The sequence below is a fragment of the Gossypium hirsutum genome, chromosome D01, assembly GCF_007990345.1.
Source record: "Gossypium hirsutum isolate 1008001.06 chromosome D01, Gossypium_hirsutum_v2.1, whole genome shotgun sequence".
NCBI classification, from domain to species: domain Eukaryota; kingdom Viridiplantae; phylum Streptophyta; class Magnoliopsida; order Malvales; family Malvaceae; genus Gossypium; species Gossypium hirsutum.
The window spans coordinates 7,924,953-7,942,032 of NC_053437.1; the positions used below are offsets into that span (position 1 = coordinate 7,924,953).

The 17,080-nt window shown below is 38.0% G+C and overlaps 1 protein-coding gene across 1 annotated transcript; it reads right to left on the reverse strand.

The window, feature by feature from the left end:
* Window positions 1-1,085: 1,085 nt before the first annotated feature.
* LOC121213540 (uncharacterized) lies at window positions 1,086-2,815 on the reverse strand. The gene is made up of 4 exons (XM_041086327.1): window positions 2,739-2,815; window positions 2,187-2,394; window positions 1,412-1,622; window positions 1,086-1,321 (listed from the first exon to the last, which is right to left on the reverse strand). Exons 1-4 carry the CDS (start codon window positions 2,813-2,815, stop codon window positions 1,086-1,088), a joined length of 732 nt encoding a protein of 243 aa, XP_040942261.1.
* Between the last annotated feature and the right edge of the window lie 14,265 nt (window positions 2,816-17,080).

The window sequence follows — 17,080 nt, forward strand, 5'->3', positions numbered from 1 at the left end:
TACATCTGACCATGCTGAATAGCCTTTAGCCTTTTTCCCTCTATCAAGTTCAACTGATCGTATCGAGATTGAACCCATTCTGCTTCATCCAATTGTAGCTCAGTCAAAACCCGGAGAGAAGGGATTTCGACTTCGATGGGCAAGACTGCCTCCATACCATAAACCAAGGAGAAAGGCGTTGCCCCGGTGGAGGTCCTAATTGATGTTCGATAAGCAAGGAGGGCAAACGGTAATTTCTCGTGCCAGTCCCTGTAAGTCTCAGCCATCTTCCCCACAATCTTCTTTATATTTTTATTGGCTGCTTCCATAGCACCATTCATTTTTGGGTGATACGGCGAAGAATTGTGATGTTTGATCTTGAATTGACTGCAGACTTCTGTTATTGTGCTGTTGTTCAAATTCAACGCATTGTCGGATATGATTCTTTCAGGCATTCTATATCGACATATGATTTCCCTTTTCAAGAACTTACTGACTGATGATTTTGTAACGTTAGCATACGAAGCAGCTTCTACCCATTTGGTGAAGTAGTCAATAACGACAAATATGAAACAATGCCCATTGGAAGCCTTCGGCGATATTGGCCCGATGACATCTATACCCCACATGAAGAAAGGCCATGGAGAAGTCATGACATGGAGAGGCGAAGGAGGTGCATGCATTTTATCACCATAGATTTGACATTTATGGCACTTTTTGGAATAATTGATGCAATCCCCTTCCATGGAGGACCAGTAATACCCGAATCTCATTATCTGTCTAACCATTGTGAACCCACTGGCATGCGTTCCACAGATGCCCTCATGGACTTCCTCCAAGATTTTCTTTGCTTCCGCGGCGTCCATACATCTTAACAGTAATTGATCTTTTCCCCTCTTGTATAAGACCTCCCCATCTAAGACGTAATCAATGGCTAGTCTTCTCAGAGTTCTATTTTCATTCTTCGTTGCTTGGCCAGGATACTCACGATTTTTTACATATCGTAGTATATCTTGATACCAAGGACTATCATCGATTTCTCCTTCTTCGATATTGTAACAATGAGCCGGGTCCTCATAGATACTCATTTGGATAGGCTTCATGTCCTATTGTCTGTTCACCTTGATCATGGAGGCTAGAGTCACTAGGGCATCCGCCATTTGGTTCTCGTCTCGCGGGAGATAGTAAAAAGTGATGTCCTCAAACTCCTTAATCAATTCAAGGACCAACTTTCGATAACTAATTAATTTGGGATCTCTCGTTTCCCATTCACCCTTGAGTTGATATATCACCAATGCTGAATCTCCATAGACCTCTAGCACTTTGATTCTTTGTTCTATAGCTGCACGAATACCCATGATACATGTTTTGTATTCTGCCATGTTGTTTGTACAATCAAAATCCAATTTGCAAGTGAAAGGATAATGATCACCATTCAGGGATACTAGGACTGCCCCAATTCCGTTGCCCACAGCATTCGAGGCTCCATCAAAGTTTAACCTCCAACCGTGACCTTCTTGTGGATTCTCTTCAGTAGCCGCTATACACATCAGGTCTTCATTTGGGAAATCAAAACTCAACGGCTTGTAGTCCTCCAAAGCTCTACTAGCTAGAAAGTCAGCAATTGCACTCCCTTTCACAGCCTTTTGGCTCACATAGACAATATCAAATTCAAACAGTAAGATCTGCCATCAGGCCATCCTCCCATTCAAAACAGTCGACTCCATCATATACTTTAACGGGTCTAATTTTGAAATTAGCCAAGTCGTATGGTTTAACATGTACTGCCTTAATCTTCGGGTTGTCCAAATCAAGGCACAACATAACTTCTCAATAGGCGAATATCTCATTTCACAGTCAGTGAATTTCTTGCTGAGATAATATATCACCCTTTTTTTTCTCCCCATTTCATCATACTAGCCTAGCACACACCCCATGGAATTATCAAACACTGTCAGATACAATATCAGCGGCCTATCCGGGCTAGGTGGTGACAGCACTGGAGTATTAGACAAATATTGTTTCACCTTGTTAAAGGCTTCTTCGCATTCTTCATCCCAAGTACCAGGATTATGTTTATTCAGAAGATGAAATATAGGGTCACATTTCTCGGTAAGTTGCGAAATGAACCTAGCAATGTAATTTAGTCTTCCAAGGAAACCTCGAACTTCTTTCTAAGTGCGAGGTAGAGGTAAATCCCGTATTGCCTTGACTTTGTCTGGGTCAATCTCGATTCCCTTCTCACTGACTATGAAGCCTAGTAACTTTCCTAACCTGGCCCCAAAAGTGCACTTCGCTGGATTAAGCTTGAGCTGGAACTTTCTTAACCTTAAGAATAATTTTCTCAAGACCTGTACATGTTCGTCCTCCATTTTAGACTTCGCGATCATATCATCAACGTAAACCTCGATTTCCCTGTGCATCATATAATGGAAAAAGGCTACCATGGCTCTTTGGTATGTCGCTCCTGCATTCTTTAATCCGAACGGCATTACTTTATAACAAAACGTCCCCCATAACATAATGAACGTAGTCTTTCTCATATCTTCAGGATGCATCTTTATTTGATTATACCCAAAAAACCAGCCATGAAGGAAAATAATGAAAAGCCTGACGTATTGTCTACCAATATATCGATGTGGGGTAATGGGAAATTGTCTTTTGGACTAGCCTTGTTCAAATCCCGATAATCCACACACATTCGCACTTTTCCATCTTTCTTTAGAAATGGTACGATGTTGGCCACCCACTCAGAATACTTGACTTCTTGCAGAAATCCGGCATCATACTGCTTCTGGACCTCCTCTTTTATCTTCAACACGATATCAAGCCTCATCCTTCTAAGCTTTTGTTGCACTGGCTTGCAATCTTCTCTTATAGGTAGGGGTGTTCATTCGGTTAACCGACCCGAAATAGAATTAACCGAATTAACCGACCTTTCAAAATTTTTAACCGTTAACCGAACCGAAATTTTTTTCAAAAAAAGTAACCGAACCGAAATTTTTTCGGTTAATTCGGTCGGTTAACCAAATTAACCGAAAATTATATGTTTTTTTATTTTTGGTTAAAAATTAACCGAATTACCCGAATTAACCTAATTACCCGAATTAACAGAATTACCCGAATTACTCGAATTAACCGAATTAACCTAATTGAATCATACATAATTAAATTACTTTTAGACTTTTATACTTTAGTTTTAATTTTAGTTTTAGAATTTTATTTTTATTTATTAAATTATTTGTAATTTTTATGATTGGGTTGGATTGGGTAATTGGGTTGGGTAATTGGGTTGGATTGAATACTTGGGTTTGGATTGGGTTTTGGTGAATAGTGGGCCTATTTATATATTATAATTTTATTTATTAATTTTTTCGGTTAACCGAAAAAATTTGATTAACCGACCGGTTTCGAATCGAAATAACCGTTAACTGAAAAATCAAAAAATAATTAACCGACCCCCGATCGAAAAATTCGGTTAACCGACCGATTAACTGAATTCGGCCGGTTAACCGAATTTTTTCGATTTTACTCGAATTTTGCACACCCCACTTATAGGAAGGCGATGGACTACAATGTCGGTACTCAACCCTGGCATATCTTGGTACGACCATACAAACACATCCTTGAACTCTCGGATAAACTCGATGAGGTCTTGTCTTGTCTTTGCAAATATATCTGATCCGATCTGATCCGATCTTCACCTCCTCCAAGCTCACAATTTCTACTGATTCCCTGTGAGGTAGGATTTGCTTCACGGCCCTTTCTACCATCTTCAACAAGTTAGGAGACAAACCACAGTCTTCGTCATCTTCAAAATCATACGATCCCTCTAAACACATGTTTCGTTCAAAAGGAGACTCTAATTTGTAAGAGTGACATTCGTATCATTGATATCGTAGGACCTGTTATAGGTATGAAAAATAATATGGATTCAGGAATTTGTCTGGTGCAATATGGTCATGAATGAAATGCAAGTGTAGTTTGAGAGAAATTTAAAATAACTGCTCTCGTGGAAAGAAAGATTTACTCCAAAAATGACTGCAAAAATGAACTTTATTAAAATAACTATTTTTTTAGACATGAGCCTATTTCACAAAGGAATCCTTATCACTTCTAGGCTAAAAGCAATAAGGGTGTTCTGGACATTACTCTAAGGAAGTCCTAAAAACTACAGGTATTTCTTCTGCAGTCCAATTGTTTAGCACACTTCTCGGCTCATAAGGGTGAATATCCAGCAAAGTTCTTCCTCCCGTCGCTTCTTTATACACGGCATGAATATTTTCTAACTCTGTGTTAATACTTCTGACTCATGGCATTCCTTGATAGATGAATACTCCCGATACAAAAGTCTTGGATAGGTGGGGAAAGGTCATGGGCTCCCATTTGACTTCATCACCTGTCAAACGAGCCATTCTTCTCTCTCACTTCTTTTCTTGATCTATCCTCCTCTGCCTAGCATCTGGCTTGTATCCTAAGCCAAAACGGTACTGCTTGTCCTTCAGCACTGGAGCCTCAACTTGGCCCTGAAGATATTTCCCCAATCCTTTCTCTGGCAAGGCTCCCTTTCCAACTATTAATTGAAGACCCATCTTTGTGGTCTTTGATATTCTCGGCGTTGGGATCTTGTTTCCCTCAAGGATGAATGTTGCATTTACGAACTCCAAGGATCAGAAAGAGCACTCAATTGCATCATCACTTGCTTCCAAATAAGGCGCAGTATTGGTCACAGATTCAATAATATCTTCTTCAGCATTTATTGTCACTAGCCGACCCTCTAACACCAGCTTCAGTTTTTGATGTAACGATCACGGTACCGCTCCTGCTGAATGAATCCATGGCCTTCCTAATAGACAATTGTAAGAAGGCTTGATGTCCATAACCAAGAAGTCCACCTCATAGATAGTTGGGCCAATTAACAAGGGTATGCCAATTCTTCTCATGACCCTCCTCTCGGTGCCATCAAATGCTCTCACTACATTCTGGCACGACTTCATATGTGAACTATCCACAGGTAGCCTGTTGAGCGTGGATAGGGGCAATACATTTAATGCCGATCCGTTGTCTACCAGCACTCCTGGTAATGTGTACCCTTTGCACCTTGTAGTGATGTGCAAAGCTCTAGTAGATCTCATACCCCCAGGTGGTATTTCATCATTGCTGAAAAAGATGAAGTTATCAGCGCTTATATTACCGACCAATCGATCCAACTTGTTAACAGAAATGTCGGCTACATAAGTTTCATTTAGCACTTTCAACAGTGCATTTCGATGTCCCTCCGAGCTCAGGAGTAAAGCTAATACAGATATGCGAGCTGGTTGTTTGTGTAGCTATTCCACAATGCTGTACTCGCTATGTTTTAGAAACCTCAAGAACTCTCTAGCTTCTTCCTCTTTTATTGGTTCATTGACCAATAGTTTGGGTTCAATCGCATTCTTCTTCTTTCCAGCTGAAACTTCTTCTTTTGTTGGCTCTATTCGAGCTTTCATCTGATCGTAGCATTTTCCACTATGAGTATAGGAACCTTCATCTTGATCCTCCTTCAAAATGCTGATTACATCCTCCTGCCCTGGAATTGTCACATTACAATCATAATTCCAGGGAACTTTCTTGTTATCCTTATACACGAAAACGGAAGGTTTCTAAATGATAACCTTCGGTATTACTCGTACCTCAACCTCACTGTTCTTAGGCCGCGAGATGATAACCACAGGATGGTTAGCTTTTGGAACTCCCAATGCCGACTCTGATGCACATATATGACTCTCCCTCTGAACTCCTTCACAGAATTCCATCTCCTTATTATCCATCACACCCTGTACCATGGCTCTGAACTCTGTACACTCTTGGATTTCATGCCCCATTTCATGGTGGAACTCACAGTAGTTCCCCCTCCTTTCACAGCTTCCTTCTACAGCAATTAGTTCCCTTTTTACCATCTCATTCCAGACCCATCTCAAAGGAGTCTTCACATCCGCAATGTCTGTCTTAATCCTTCTGTTTTCGCCCATCATATTTATTCCACTGTCAGTATGGTTTGGTAATGGATTTTCTGCTTTAGCTGCTTCATCGAATTTAACCACACCCATACCAATGAGTCTTTCTACCAATTTTTTAAAGGCAGTACAGTTTTCTATGGAATGCCCCATAATTCCCGCATGGTAATCGCACTGTGCATTTGCATCATACCATTTGGGGTACGGGGGCTGTAAGGGTTTCAGATAGAAAGGGGAAACTACGTGTGCGTCAAATAAATTTCTGTATAGTTCCCTGTACGACATAGGAATTAGCGTAAATTGGGGCCTCTCAGTATTTTACCTTATACCGGCTTCCTGTCTTGACGAGCTTTACTGACTGGCAGCCACCTTTCTTAGCTGACTCACTGTCATTGACTTCGAGTAACCCTTGCTGTACACGCTCACGTTGTTCACCTCATTTTCCTTCCTCTTCGAGGCCGATCTTCTGTTACTCTCTCCCGCATCGATCTTCCCACTCCTGAGGCATTCTCAATCATCTCGCCATTCATGACTATGTCAGGAAAGCTTTTTGTGGCACTTCCTAACATATGTGTAATGAACGGTGCCTTCAGGGTGTTAATGAACAACATGGTCATTTCCTTTTCCAGGAGCGGTGGCTGAACTTGGACCGCGACCTCCCTCCATCTCTGTGCGTACTGCCTGAAGCTTTCACTCAGTTTCTTATCCATGTTTTGAAGGGTGATTCTATCAGGAGCCATGTCTGTCACATGACTATATTGCTTCATGAACGACTGTGCCAAGTCCCTCCATGAACCAATCGTGGCACGACTCAACTGATTGTACCATTTGGATGCTGCCCCTGCAAGGCTGTCTTGGAAACAATGTATCAAGAGTTGGTCGTTGTTAACATATTCCGCCATTCGTCTGCAGAACATGGTGATATGAGCTTCTGGGCAACTTGTCTCATTGTACTTTTCGAACTCCGACATCTTAAACTTATGAGGGAGCACCAAGTCCGGAACTAAGCTTAGCTCTTTGGTATCAGTGCCTCGATAACTTTCAGCAACCTCCATTGCCTTAAACTTCTCCTCGAGCCACTTGCATCTTTCCTCTAACTGTTTCGGTAACTCCTCATTTATTCTTTCCTTCTCAACCACTTCATCAAAGTCAAGAATGGCAGAGTTAATAGGATTATTTTCGGGATTAGATCCCAGTCCAGCTTGGAAGCTCGAAACACCAGCCCGAAACTATTGCGACATGATGGTGACAGTAGATTTACGCGGGTATTCAGCTTGAGTTCACACGTGTGGAGGGGTGAAACCTGGAGGATAGAGGGGTTCATCCTCATTACCCTCTTCAACATTTGCCATGAGGCCCTTTCCTTTATCACTTCCTTTAGTTATCAGTTGGGTTAACTTCGCCACTATATCATCTTGGGATTCTCACATCTTCTCAGACATCTCTTGTTTCATCTTGTCTAACCGCTCTTGCACCTGTAGCTGAAGTCAGTCTTGCATCTCCTTCTGACACTGTTCGAGTTTTTCCAATCTCTGATCCATATCTTTTATCCTTGCTCGAGTGCCGTATCGGTGTTGGGTTGGTTGGTTGGTTTCCAGGTTAACTGAGCAGTGATTTTGACTTATTAGGATTAAATAAAGGTCTTTAATGCATATAATGCGATGCTAATGCATATGATGCGATGCATGAGATGAATTCAAAAAAGGCGTTAATTATAATTCAATTCCACTCAGAAAACTTTACTAGAGAAAAAATTTCTTTACATAAAATGGCTATAAATAAGGCTTTACCCTAACACTTAAAACTTTAATCTCCCTAAGTAATGATGCCAACTTCTGCCCCTGATCTGATTCTGATTCGTACTTCATACTTAGTATATCAGCTTGTATTGCCAAAGTTTGCAGGTGCTCAGCTACCCCTCAAATTTGAACCACAGCTTATCCCATAATGTGATCCCTTTTTGTAACTTGATCCTAGAGATAGTGAAGCTGTTCACTTTGATGATCTTCATTTGCTTCCAGATGTTCAATCCTGGCTTCACAGTTCTGTAATGCCATCTCTAATCCTTCTACTGTTTCTTCATTTGCTCGATCCTGCTCAAGCTTGCTTGCAACTCTATCACAACATTGCGATTTCGATATTGATGAATAGTTTCTTCCAGTTTGGCCACCCTAGCTTTTAATTCATCCCTTTCATTCTGTCTTTCTGACAAACTCCTCTCGAGGGACTTATTTTGCTTTTGAGCCTCCTGAAATCTCTTTTCCCATCTGCCAGTCTTGACATTTTCTTCTTGAACCTCTTGACACCACTGCTCTGAGGTTTTTCCCAACCCAGCAGTTCTTACTGACAGACGTAATCTCTTATAATCTATCTTCAAGCTATTCAAATCTTCCTCGACTTTGCGCTTCCCTTTTCTCAGGCCTTTGGTTTCCAGCTTCTGAACATCTATGTCCAACTTTAAATTCATCTTCTCCTTCATTTGCTCTATCTTCCTTTCGAGCTCTGAATTTTTTCTTTCAAAATCTTGCCTTATAATTTCTAGCTCGGAAGGGACAACTCGTACATACTTTTCTACTAGTTGACTGTCTCCCTGATTTGGCACAGGTATATTGTCATTGATCCTTCTGTTTAGCCACTCGATATATTCAGGAGTTGTTGATGGACCTACTGCCAACCTTTTCAATCGGTGAGTCTGCCTCCAAGCATTAGTCATTTCTCGCATCTTCCTCTTGTAACCATCACATTTATACGAGAATTCACATTGAGCTAATCATTGGGTTGTAGGTACGAACTGCCTTGACCTATACTGTCTCAGTACTAATAACGGTGCATAGCCAATGGCCCCCCAAATCCCAAGTAAAGAGACCCAGTCAAAATCTCCACATCTATATAAGATCTCATCTGGCAGCATCCAAGGAGCTCTCCATTCAATATCCTCCTTTGAAGATTTTGAAGAGTTGCCATCCATTTTTCCTCTGAGATATCATCCTGCCTCGGTAATGCCACTATTTCCTTCAAGGGTGAATAATTTTCAGAAAAAAACTCGATAGGAAACCTTATCCACATTCCAAAAGTGACTGTGAAACCATGCTAAAAGGAGCTGTGTGCATCCAACGAATCTACCCTCACCTGCTCTTCGACATTCATTCAGAGATCTGAAGGTTTCTACCAAAATTGCTGGAACCGGTGTAACCCCCTTATCAAGACGGTCAAAAAGGTCAGTGACTACTTCATCAATATGTCCAAAGGCTTTAGGAAAGACAACTAAACCATAAATACCCAAGGCAAAGACATCAACCTTCTTCTTCGTATCTGAGTGTGTTAGAATTAAATCTCTTAGGTTCTTCCAAGGAATGCATTTACCGTCTCCCTTTTGTTTGATTTGTACTAAGACCCATTGCTCACTCATCCCCGTAATATTCATAAATTTCTTCAAAAAGGTTGGAACATTAGCAGCTCTCGAGTAGGCTTTATCTACTTGGATCTTCGAACAACGAAGCAAGGCCGTATATTCCTCCTCCGTAGGCACTAAGTCAACTTTTCCAAAGGTAAAGCAACTATAAGCAGGATTCCAAAATTGGGCTAAGGCACGAAACAAGTGCTAACCACCTTTAAGTCGAGCAAGTAAGGTAGGTCTCCATAGCTAGAGTAGAAGAGCTGCTTAATTTCATCATTCCACCAGTCCCAAATTTCCTTTAGTTCATGTAGGCTATTCTGAGTCACGCTAATACGAGTGAAGTCCCACAACTCTGACACATATCCCTCGGCCAAACTATCACATTTCTCTTGATGTATTGTCTCACACCAAGTTTGGACAGCCGCATTATCTTCCACCTTATCAAGAAACCCTTTTTCCATGATAAGCTTTCTATCTAGCAACCGAATATGAACTAACACCCTTTTAGGATGAAATGTTATGCAATCATGATGTCATGCAATCAAAACAAAAGAAACCCAAGTCAGTATCACATATAAAGATATAATCCAATACAAACATGAAATAGTAGGAAACACTTAATCAGGAATCCACTAGGGTTTTGGGATAGTTCTACCTAGGTCAAGTTCCTAAAGCTCACTATATGAGGTTTAGTTTCTAAAGTAAGGGTACCCGAACCAGCAGATTCCTCGATCCTCACCCATTATAGGCTCATGTGGATCGAGTTCAGTTCAGGGGGATACACTTCCCTATGGCTGCACGGAGATAAAAATCTCACGAAGACATAGGTACGGATGTATCCCGGAAGCGGACCACTACCCTGCACGGAGCTAAAAACCTCACAAAGGACTAGTTTCTCGCTCCCACTTAAAGGGTAAAATGCAAAATGCAAATGCAAAGTTGCCAACATACCATGATGAAAAATCAATGAGCGCGAAGGGAACTCATGGCTTGACACATATAATCAGTTTATGGCTCGACTCCAAAGACAAATATAATCAGTTTATGGCTTGACTCTCTAATATCCCTAGCGGAGTCGCCAAGCTGTCGAAACCATTTTTTTTTAAAACAAAAATTTTAGTTCTCGACTTTAAAAAATAAAAAAAACTGGACTGGCCACCGATCCTTTATTTAGGTGTGATCGGCTCACCTTAAAAAATTATTTTGGTCTACGAATTTTGAGAAAACGAGTTCGGGAGTCGGTTACGCACGAGGAAGGGTTAGCACCCTCGTGTCGCCCAAAATCGGTACCAAATTGATCATTTAATGTCTTAGTGTCGAAGGTTAAGAAGATTTTAAAATCAGCTCAAATGATGGAATTTGAAATAGGATAATCAATTGTTCAAGTCATGTAAAGTAATCGAGTCCCAATACGTTAGGGTACAATTCCTCATAATCCCCGAACTTTGAATATCACTTTTATTTTGTGCGAAAATCTTCATTTCGAGAAAGTAACATGCCACACCCAATATGTTAGGGCACGACAAGTTAAGTTCCCAAAAATGATTTTTATATTCATGCATTTTGAATAAAGAACATTCTCGGTTATTTAATATGGACAAAGAAAATCAGAACCCAATACGTTAGGGCTCAATTTCCTTTGAAAATCCCAAACTTCGAATAGTGCTTTTATTCAAAAAAAAAACTTTGAATCAAGAAAATAACTTTGATGTATGGTTAAAACCAAAATATATTTCAAAAAGGGTGTGTTAAAAGTTAATGTACACTATGAAAAAAACTTTAATTTAAAACACATATGAATATGTATCTACAGAAAATACATATATATATATATACAATATACAAGTGATCTGAAGACATGTGCACGCATTTATTAAACACACATATATAAGTGTTCATATAAAAAAGAAGGAATAGAATACATTAAACAAAAACACCAAAAAAATGCATGTATATAAATATATGAAAATAAAATAAAAGTATAAAGATATGCACATGCGCATCTATTTACAAAAAAAATAAAAATAAAAAGTATAAAATATATGTGCATTGATAAAGTACGAAAATATGTATATGTACATTAAAATACTTGTATGTATACATATATGTATAATAAGCATACAAATAATAGAGCATATATAGAGAGAGAGAACCTATGTTAAAAAAAAACTCCAAAAAAAATATAAAAGTGTATATATATAAATTAGGAAGTAAAAATTGAAATAAAAAATATAAGAAATATAATGCAAACGTATATTACAAAAAACATATGTACACAACTATGCGTATGTGTAAATGAAATAATAATAGTCATAATAATATTAATAATAACAATAAATAAAAATAAAATAAAATAATGTAGCATAATTATGATAAAAACAAAAGAAGGATTAAATTGAGTTAAAAACAAAGAAATGGGGCGAATTTAGAATAATATTAAAAAAAGATCAATTCGAACGCGCGAGCAACAATGGGGGACTAAAAAGGAAATTATTCCTTCCCTCCCAAAACGCCACGCAGCGAGGTATAAAATTGCAGCAAAATTAAAATCTGCGACCCAATTTAAAAAAGAGAAAAACAGGATTTAATTGAATCGCGTTGCAAGAGGGAGGGGCCAATTGCGAAAATTCCCCATTTAACAAAACGCGCTGATCCTTCGGGTGGGGTCGGGTCGGTTCAACGCGCGGATCCTTCACCCCCAAAACGGCGCCATTTTAAAATCAGTATTTAAATGAAAAATATTAAAAAAACCATTTTCATCATAAAAATAGTAAAAAAAACTGCTGCCACTCTTTTTGCTCTGCTAGGGTTTGGAACCCTAGCGTCCTCGCGCCGCCTCTCAGGCGATTCGGTCGGTCTGAAATCCGGCACCGATTCCGACCCCAACTCAGGTAAGTTTTCTTTTTTCTTTTTCTTTGTTATTTTAAATGAAACAAAATGAAAAGTAAAAGAAAATGAAAAAACATATGTAAAACGATAGACACTGTCAACAACGAAAAAGCAATCACCTTTAAAGAACAAGTTTTTCACTATTTTTTTCTCTATTCTCGATTATTTATCTTTTTAGTGTACAAGTTAGGCTTTTATAGCCTCAGAAAACTGCTTTATTTTACAATATTGGGACTCTTTTAGTCCGCTTTTGCAGGTGGTTGTGGAGAGCACGGCGCGCGTGGAGGCCGAAACTTGCGGCGGCTGGAGGCTGGGCGTGGGAGCGGCGCGCGTGCAAGGTGGTTGCCTAGGGTTTTTTTTTACTTAGGTTTTCTTTAGTTGCTGAGTTGGGCTAGGTTAGTTTGTGTTTTAGGCCATACGGGTTATTGGGTTTGGGCACAGGCATTATTGGGCTTGTACAACATTAATCCAAGACTTTTTGCGGCGAATTTTAGTATAAATGTCGCTATATTTATGGCGCCAAAATATTCACATGAAATTGTTGTGAAGCAGGTGATGAAACTTGAAATTAGCGACGTTTTATACAGTAAACGTCGCAACTTTTGTCACAATGGGTGGTGTGTTACTTTGAAACGCAGCGGTTAAAAGTAATACATGGCGACATTTTTTTCTAAAAGCACCACTAGTTATGCCATTGTATGTAGAATTTGATATAGTGCTTGGTCTCTCTCTAATTCTAATCTTATCATTGATATCTCCACTAATATCTTAAGTGATTCTTTTTGACCCCTGAATAATAGTTGGAGTTGTTTAATGTTGTTATCTAAGTCATCATTTAGATCAATAATATTGGTTTCATAAGTATACGATAGGCATTTTAACAATATCTTTTTTTTTATACAATGCTTAGAATTATTTATAGTCATTCTTCAATTCTTGAATGGGAGGATAAATGTGATTTAGTGTGCTCAAATTCACGTTTTCGAGTACTAGTAACAATGACAATATCAACGTTAACCAAAATAAGACTTAATCAACTTTTTTAATAATGTCTTTAAGGCTTGATGCAATGGTGATTGAGTTGAGCACTAGTGCAGTTAATAAATTATTATTTAATTTTCATATTAACATCTAATTTTTATAAAATTTTGGCTATTAATTAATTATTATATAATTCTTCTCAAATGATAGAAATATTGACTGACATCAAGTCCATTAACTAAGATATTTTTATTGATAATTTCAAAGTTATCATATTGTAGTTGAAAGAAAAGTATCGAAAATGAAATATCATGGAATTTGGCTAGCAAAAGCAATAAATGAGTGCATTAAAATTAACTACATATTTTTCCACACAAAAGAATTATAGGTCTTTTCTTTTTCCTTATGCAAATTAGAGGTATTTATCGGCAAGGTCGGATTGGGTTTAGGTCGAATTTAAGCATGATATTAATATATTTTATATTTTATATTTTTTTAAGCCTGGCTCGACCTATAATGAGTACTTAATTTCTAGTGGTGTCAAAAAATACGGTTTCGAGACTCCATTTCTGTCAACCGAGTCCGTAAATATTAAATAGGGATATTTACGGAATTAGTGTATAAATAAATTGAAATTCGATTAAATAATTTAGTCAAAATTCTGGTTAATTAAGGCCTAGGGATTAAATTGTAAAAAATTAATCGCTATAGATTTTTAATTAGGAAAATACTTGGGAACTTATGTAACAGCCCGATTTTGGGCCTAGTCGGAATAGTGGTTTCGGGACCACAAATCCGACAAGGGAAAATATGGTTATTATTATATTTTTATGATCTACAATTTCACGGAAAATTTTCGTAAAAATTTCGTTCGAAAATTTCGACGTTTGGGCACTCAATTTAGTCAAAAGGACTAAATTGTAAATAGTGCAAAAGTTGAGTTCTATATGTAGAAGTATCTAATTGATATGAAATTTTAAATTGGAGGTCTTTATGTGGTAATTAGACTATTAGTTAGTTGATGGACAAAAATAGACATAAGAAATGAGAGAAATAGATTTTTTTTAAGTGGGGGCATATTAGTCATTTGGTAATAAAAAAAATAAAATGGGAAAAAGATGACAAAAATCATCATCTTCCTCATTAGTTGCTGCCGAAATTTGAAGGAAGCCATAGCTAAGGTTTCTTTGCTTTCTCAAGCTCATAGTAAGTGCATCCTAGCCCCGTTTTTAATGTTCTTCGCATTTTTGGAATCCTCGTAACTCGGTTTAGCTTATTCTAGCAATAATTCGTGTTAGGGCTCATATTTGGAAAAATACCCATAGGTGAAATGTGTTTATTTTGCTGTTTTATGGTGGAATATGAAGCTATAAATTATGTTAAACAACTTTTGCTAAGCGATTTTAAGCGAAAACGGGTAAATAGGCATAATCAGTAAAAATAATTATTGTTCATAAGTGTATGTTAGAGTGAGAATTTGATGTTGCCATAGAAGGGAAAAATGTTCAGCATGTCATAAAACCTAAGAATAAGTGATGAAGTTTAATTTCCGAGCTTGGGGACAAAAGTGTAATTATGCAAAAGTTTGGGGGCAAAATTGTAATTTTTCAAAAAGTTGGGTGGTGGATTATTTTAATGAATGTGAACATTAAATGAGTTAAATTTGCTATTATAGATCAAGAAAGACGTGAAGATTATCTCAAACGAGGAAAAGAAAAGATAGTGGAGTGAAGTGCAAAATTACGATATTTTACACCGAGGTAAGTAAACACGTGACTTGATGTATTATTTTGACATTAATTGATATATGTTGAGATTTATTTGGAATTAAAATAAATGTTTGGCCATATCCTAAAAATGTTGTTAAATCGGGAAAGGTGGTAAAGAGTTGCAATATATGATTTATGGGTTGAACACTCGGAATAAGCCGAAGTATGTTGTACATAAAGGGGTTGCTGTGTGCTGATTCCCCGATTCATTGGTGGTGCTATGTGCGATATCCACCGTATCTTTGAAATGTGAAAGGGGGTTGCTATGTGCTGATTCCCCCGAGGGGTTGCTAAGTGCTGATTCCCCGGTTCATTGGTGGTGCTAAGTGCGATATCCACCGTATCTCTGAAATAAAAAGGGGGTTGCTATGTGCTGATTCCCCCAAGGGGTTGCTAAGTGCTGATTCCCCGATTAAGTGGTGGTGCTAAGTGCGAGATCCACCAATAACGGTTAACATTCCGAGTGCTCAACGAAAAAGTGTGGAAGGTGAATATTGCCATATGGTGGAAATTTTTATGGGGCAAATATTGAGTTGGATACTAAATCGATCCATGTATGAGATGGGAGAAAATATCAAAAACAAAAAAAGAACGATTTAGTTATAAACTGTGTTGAACAACAGCAGATGGGTAACTTTGAAAAATCACCATAAATGGTGGAAAATGAATGGGAAGCTGAATAATATATGAAATTGAAGCTGAATGTGTCTATTTTCATATGAAATAAATAGAATAAGCAAAAGAGTTGTATTTTTGGAGATATCTGAATTTTTACTGAAACAGGGCTGGATTGATTTCGGGATCCCCTGTTCTAACTTTGGAAAATCACCAAAAATTGTAAAAAAATAATTATGGTGTGAAATTTATATTCCTGGATTCCTTATTGACTCTATTTTTAATAGAAACAAGCGAAACCATTTTTAAAATTTTGTACAGAGAGTTAAGTGAATTTTTTTGAGGAAGGGTCAGAACCGTTGGGCAGTGAAACAGGGGAAGTTTTAATGAATAAACTGTACTAATTGGATGGGTAAAAAATTCTGAAATTTTTATGGTGAAATGGTATATGAGTCTAGTTTCAGGGAAAATTTACGAAACTCAATTTGGAGCCCTGTAGCTCCGGATAAAAATAAATTAGCGACTATGACGCAGAAAAACAGTTTGCTGGAAATTGCCTAAACAATGAAGTTATTCATGAATAAGTTTATATTTTGGTGTAGTTATGTGAGTAATTACTTATTTATCATGTGTTTACTTACTAAGCTATATGCTTACTCGATTTTATTTTTCCCTTGATTATAGTGACTTCCGACAACTCGGAAATTTGGAACGAAGTCAGACAATCATCCACACTATCCTTCACACTTGGGGTATTTTGCTACTATCGTTCCGGAAAATTATGGCATGTATAGACGACCTATGAAATATGGAATCATCATGTAAATATATGTTATGGTTTGATTTAAAATGTGGTGTTCATTAATAGTTAAATTGTGAGTATTATTATAAATGAGTTTGGTTGATATATATATATTGGATTGTGATTTAAATTTGCAGGAGGTTTAAGCAAAATTAAGCAGAAATGCTGTCGAAATTTTTTTAAAAAACTTAGTAATACCTCATACTCTGTTCCGAGCCGGAATACGAGTAAGGGGTGTTACATTTTAGTGGTATCAGAGCTACGGTTTAGTCGGTTCTCGGACCAATAAAATATGTGTGAAAGTCAGTCTATACATGCCATCAATATATTGTGATAGTGTGATGATTTCTGACAATTTAAAATTTTGTTTTATATAGTAAATGGATCCTAATCGAAGTATGGCAGATGATGTTGAAAGTAACACGCCGGTTCCCGCACAAGGGACCGCGCATGAAGAGAGTAGACATGAGACACATGGACAGGATGAGGCTCGAGAAGCCTTCCTCCGAATGATGAGTGATTGGTATACAGAATATGTCCGTGTAAATCCGAATGTTCCACCTCCTCCACCCCCTCCTATTCCTCCGCCGGTCCCCGTAGCTCCACGAAGTGCTGAATTGGTGAGATCAAGTAAACCACCCGTTGATAGAAT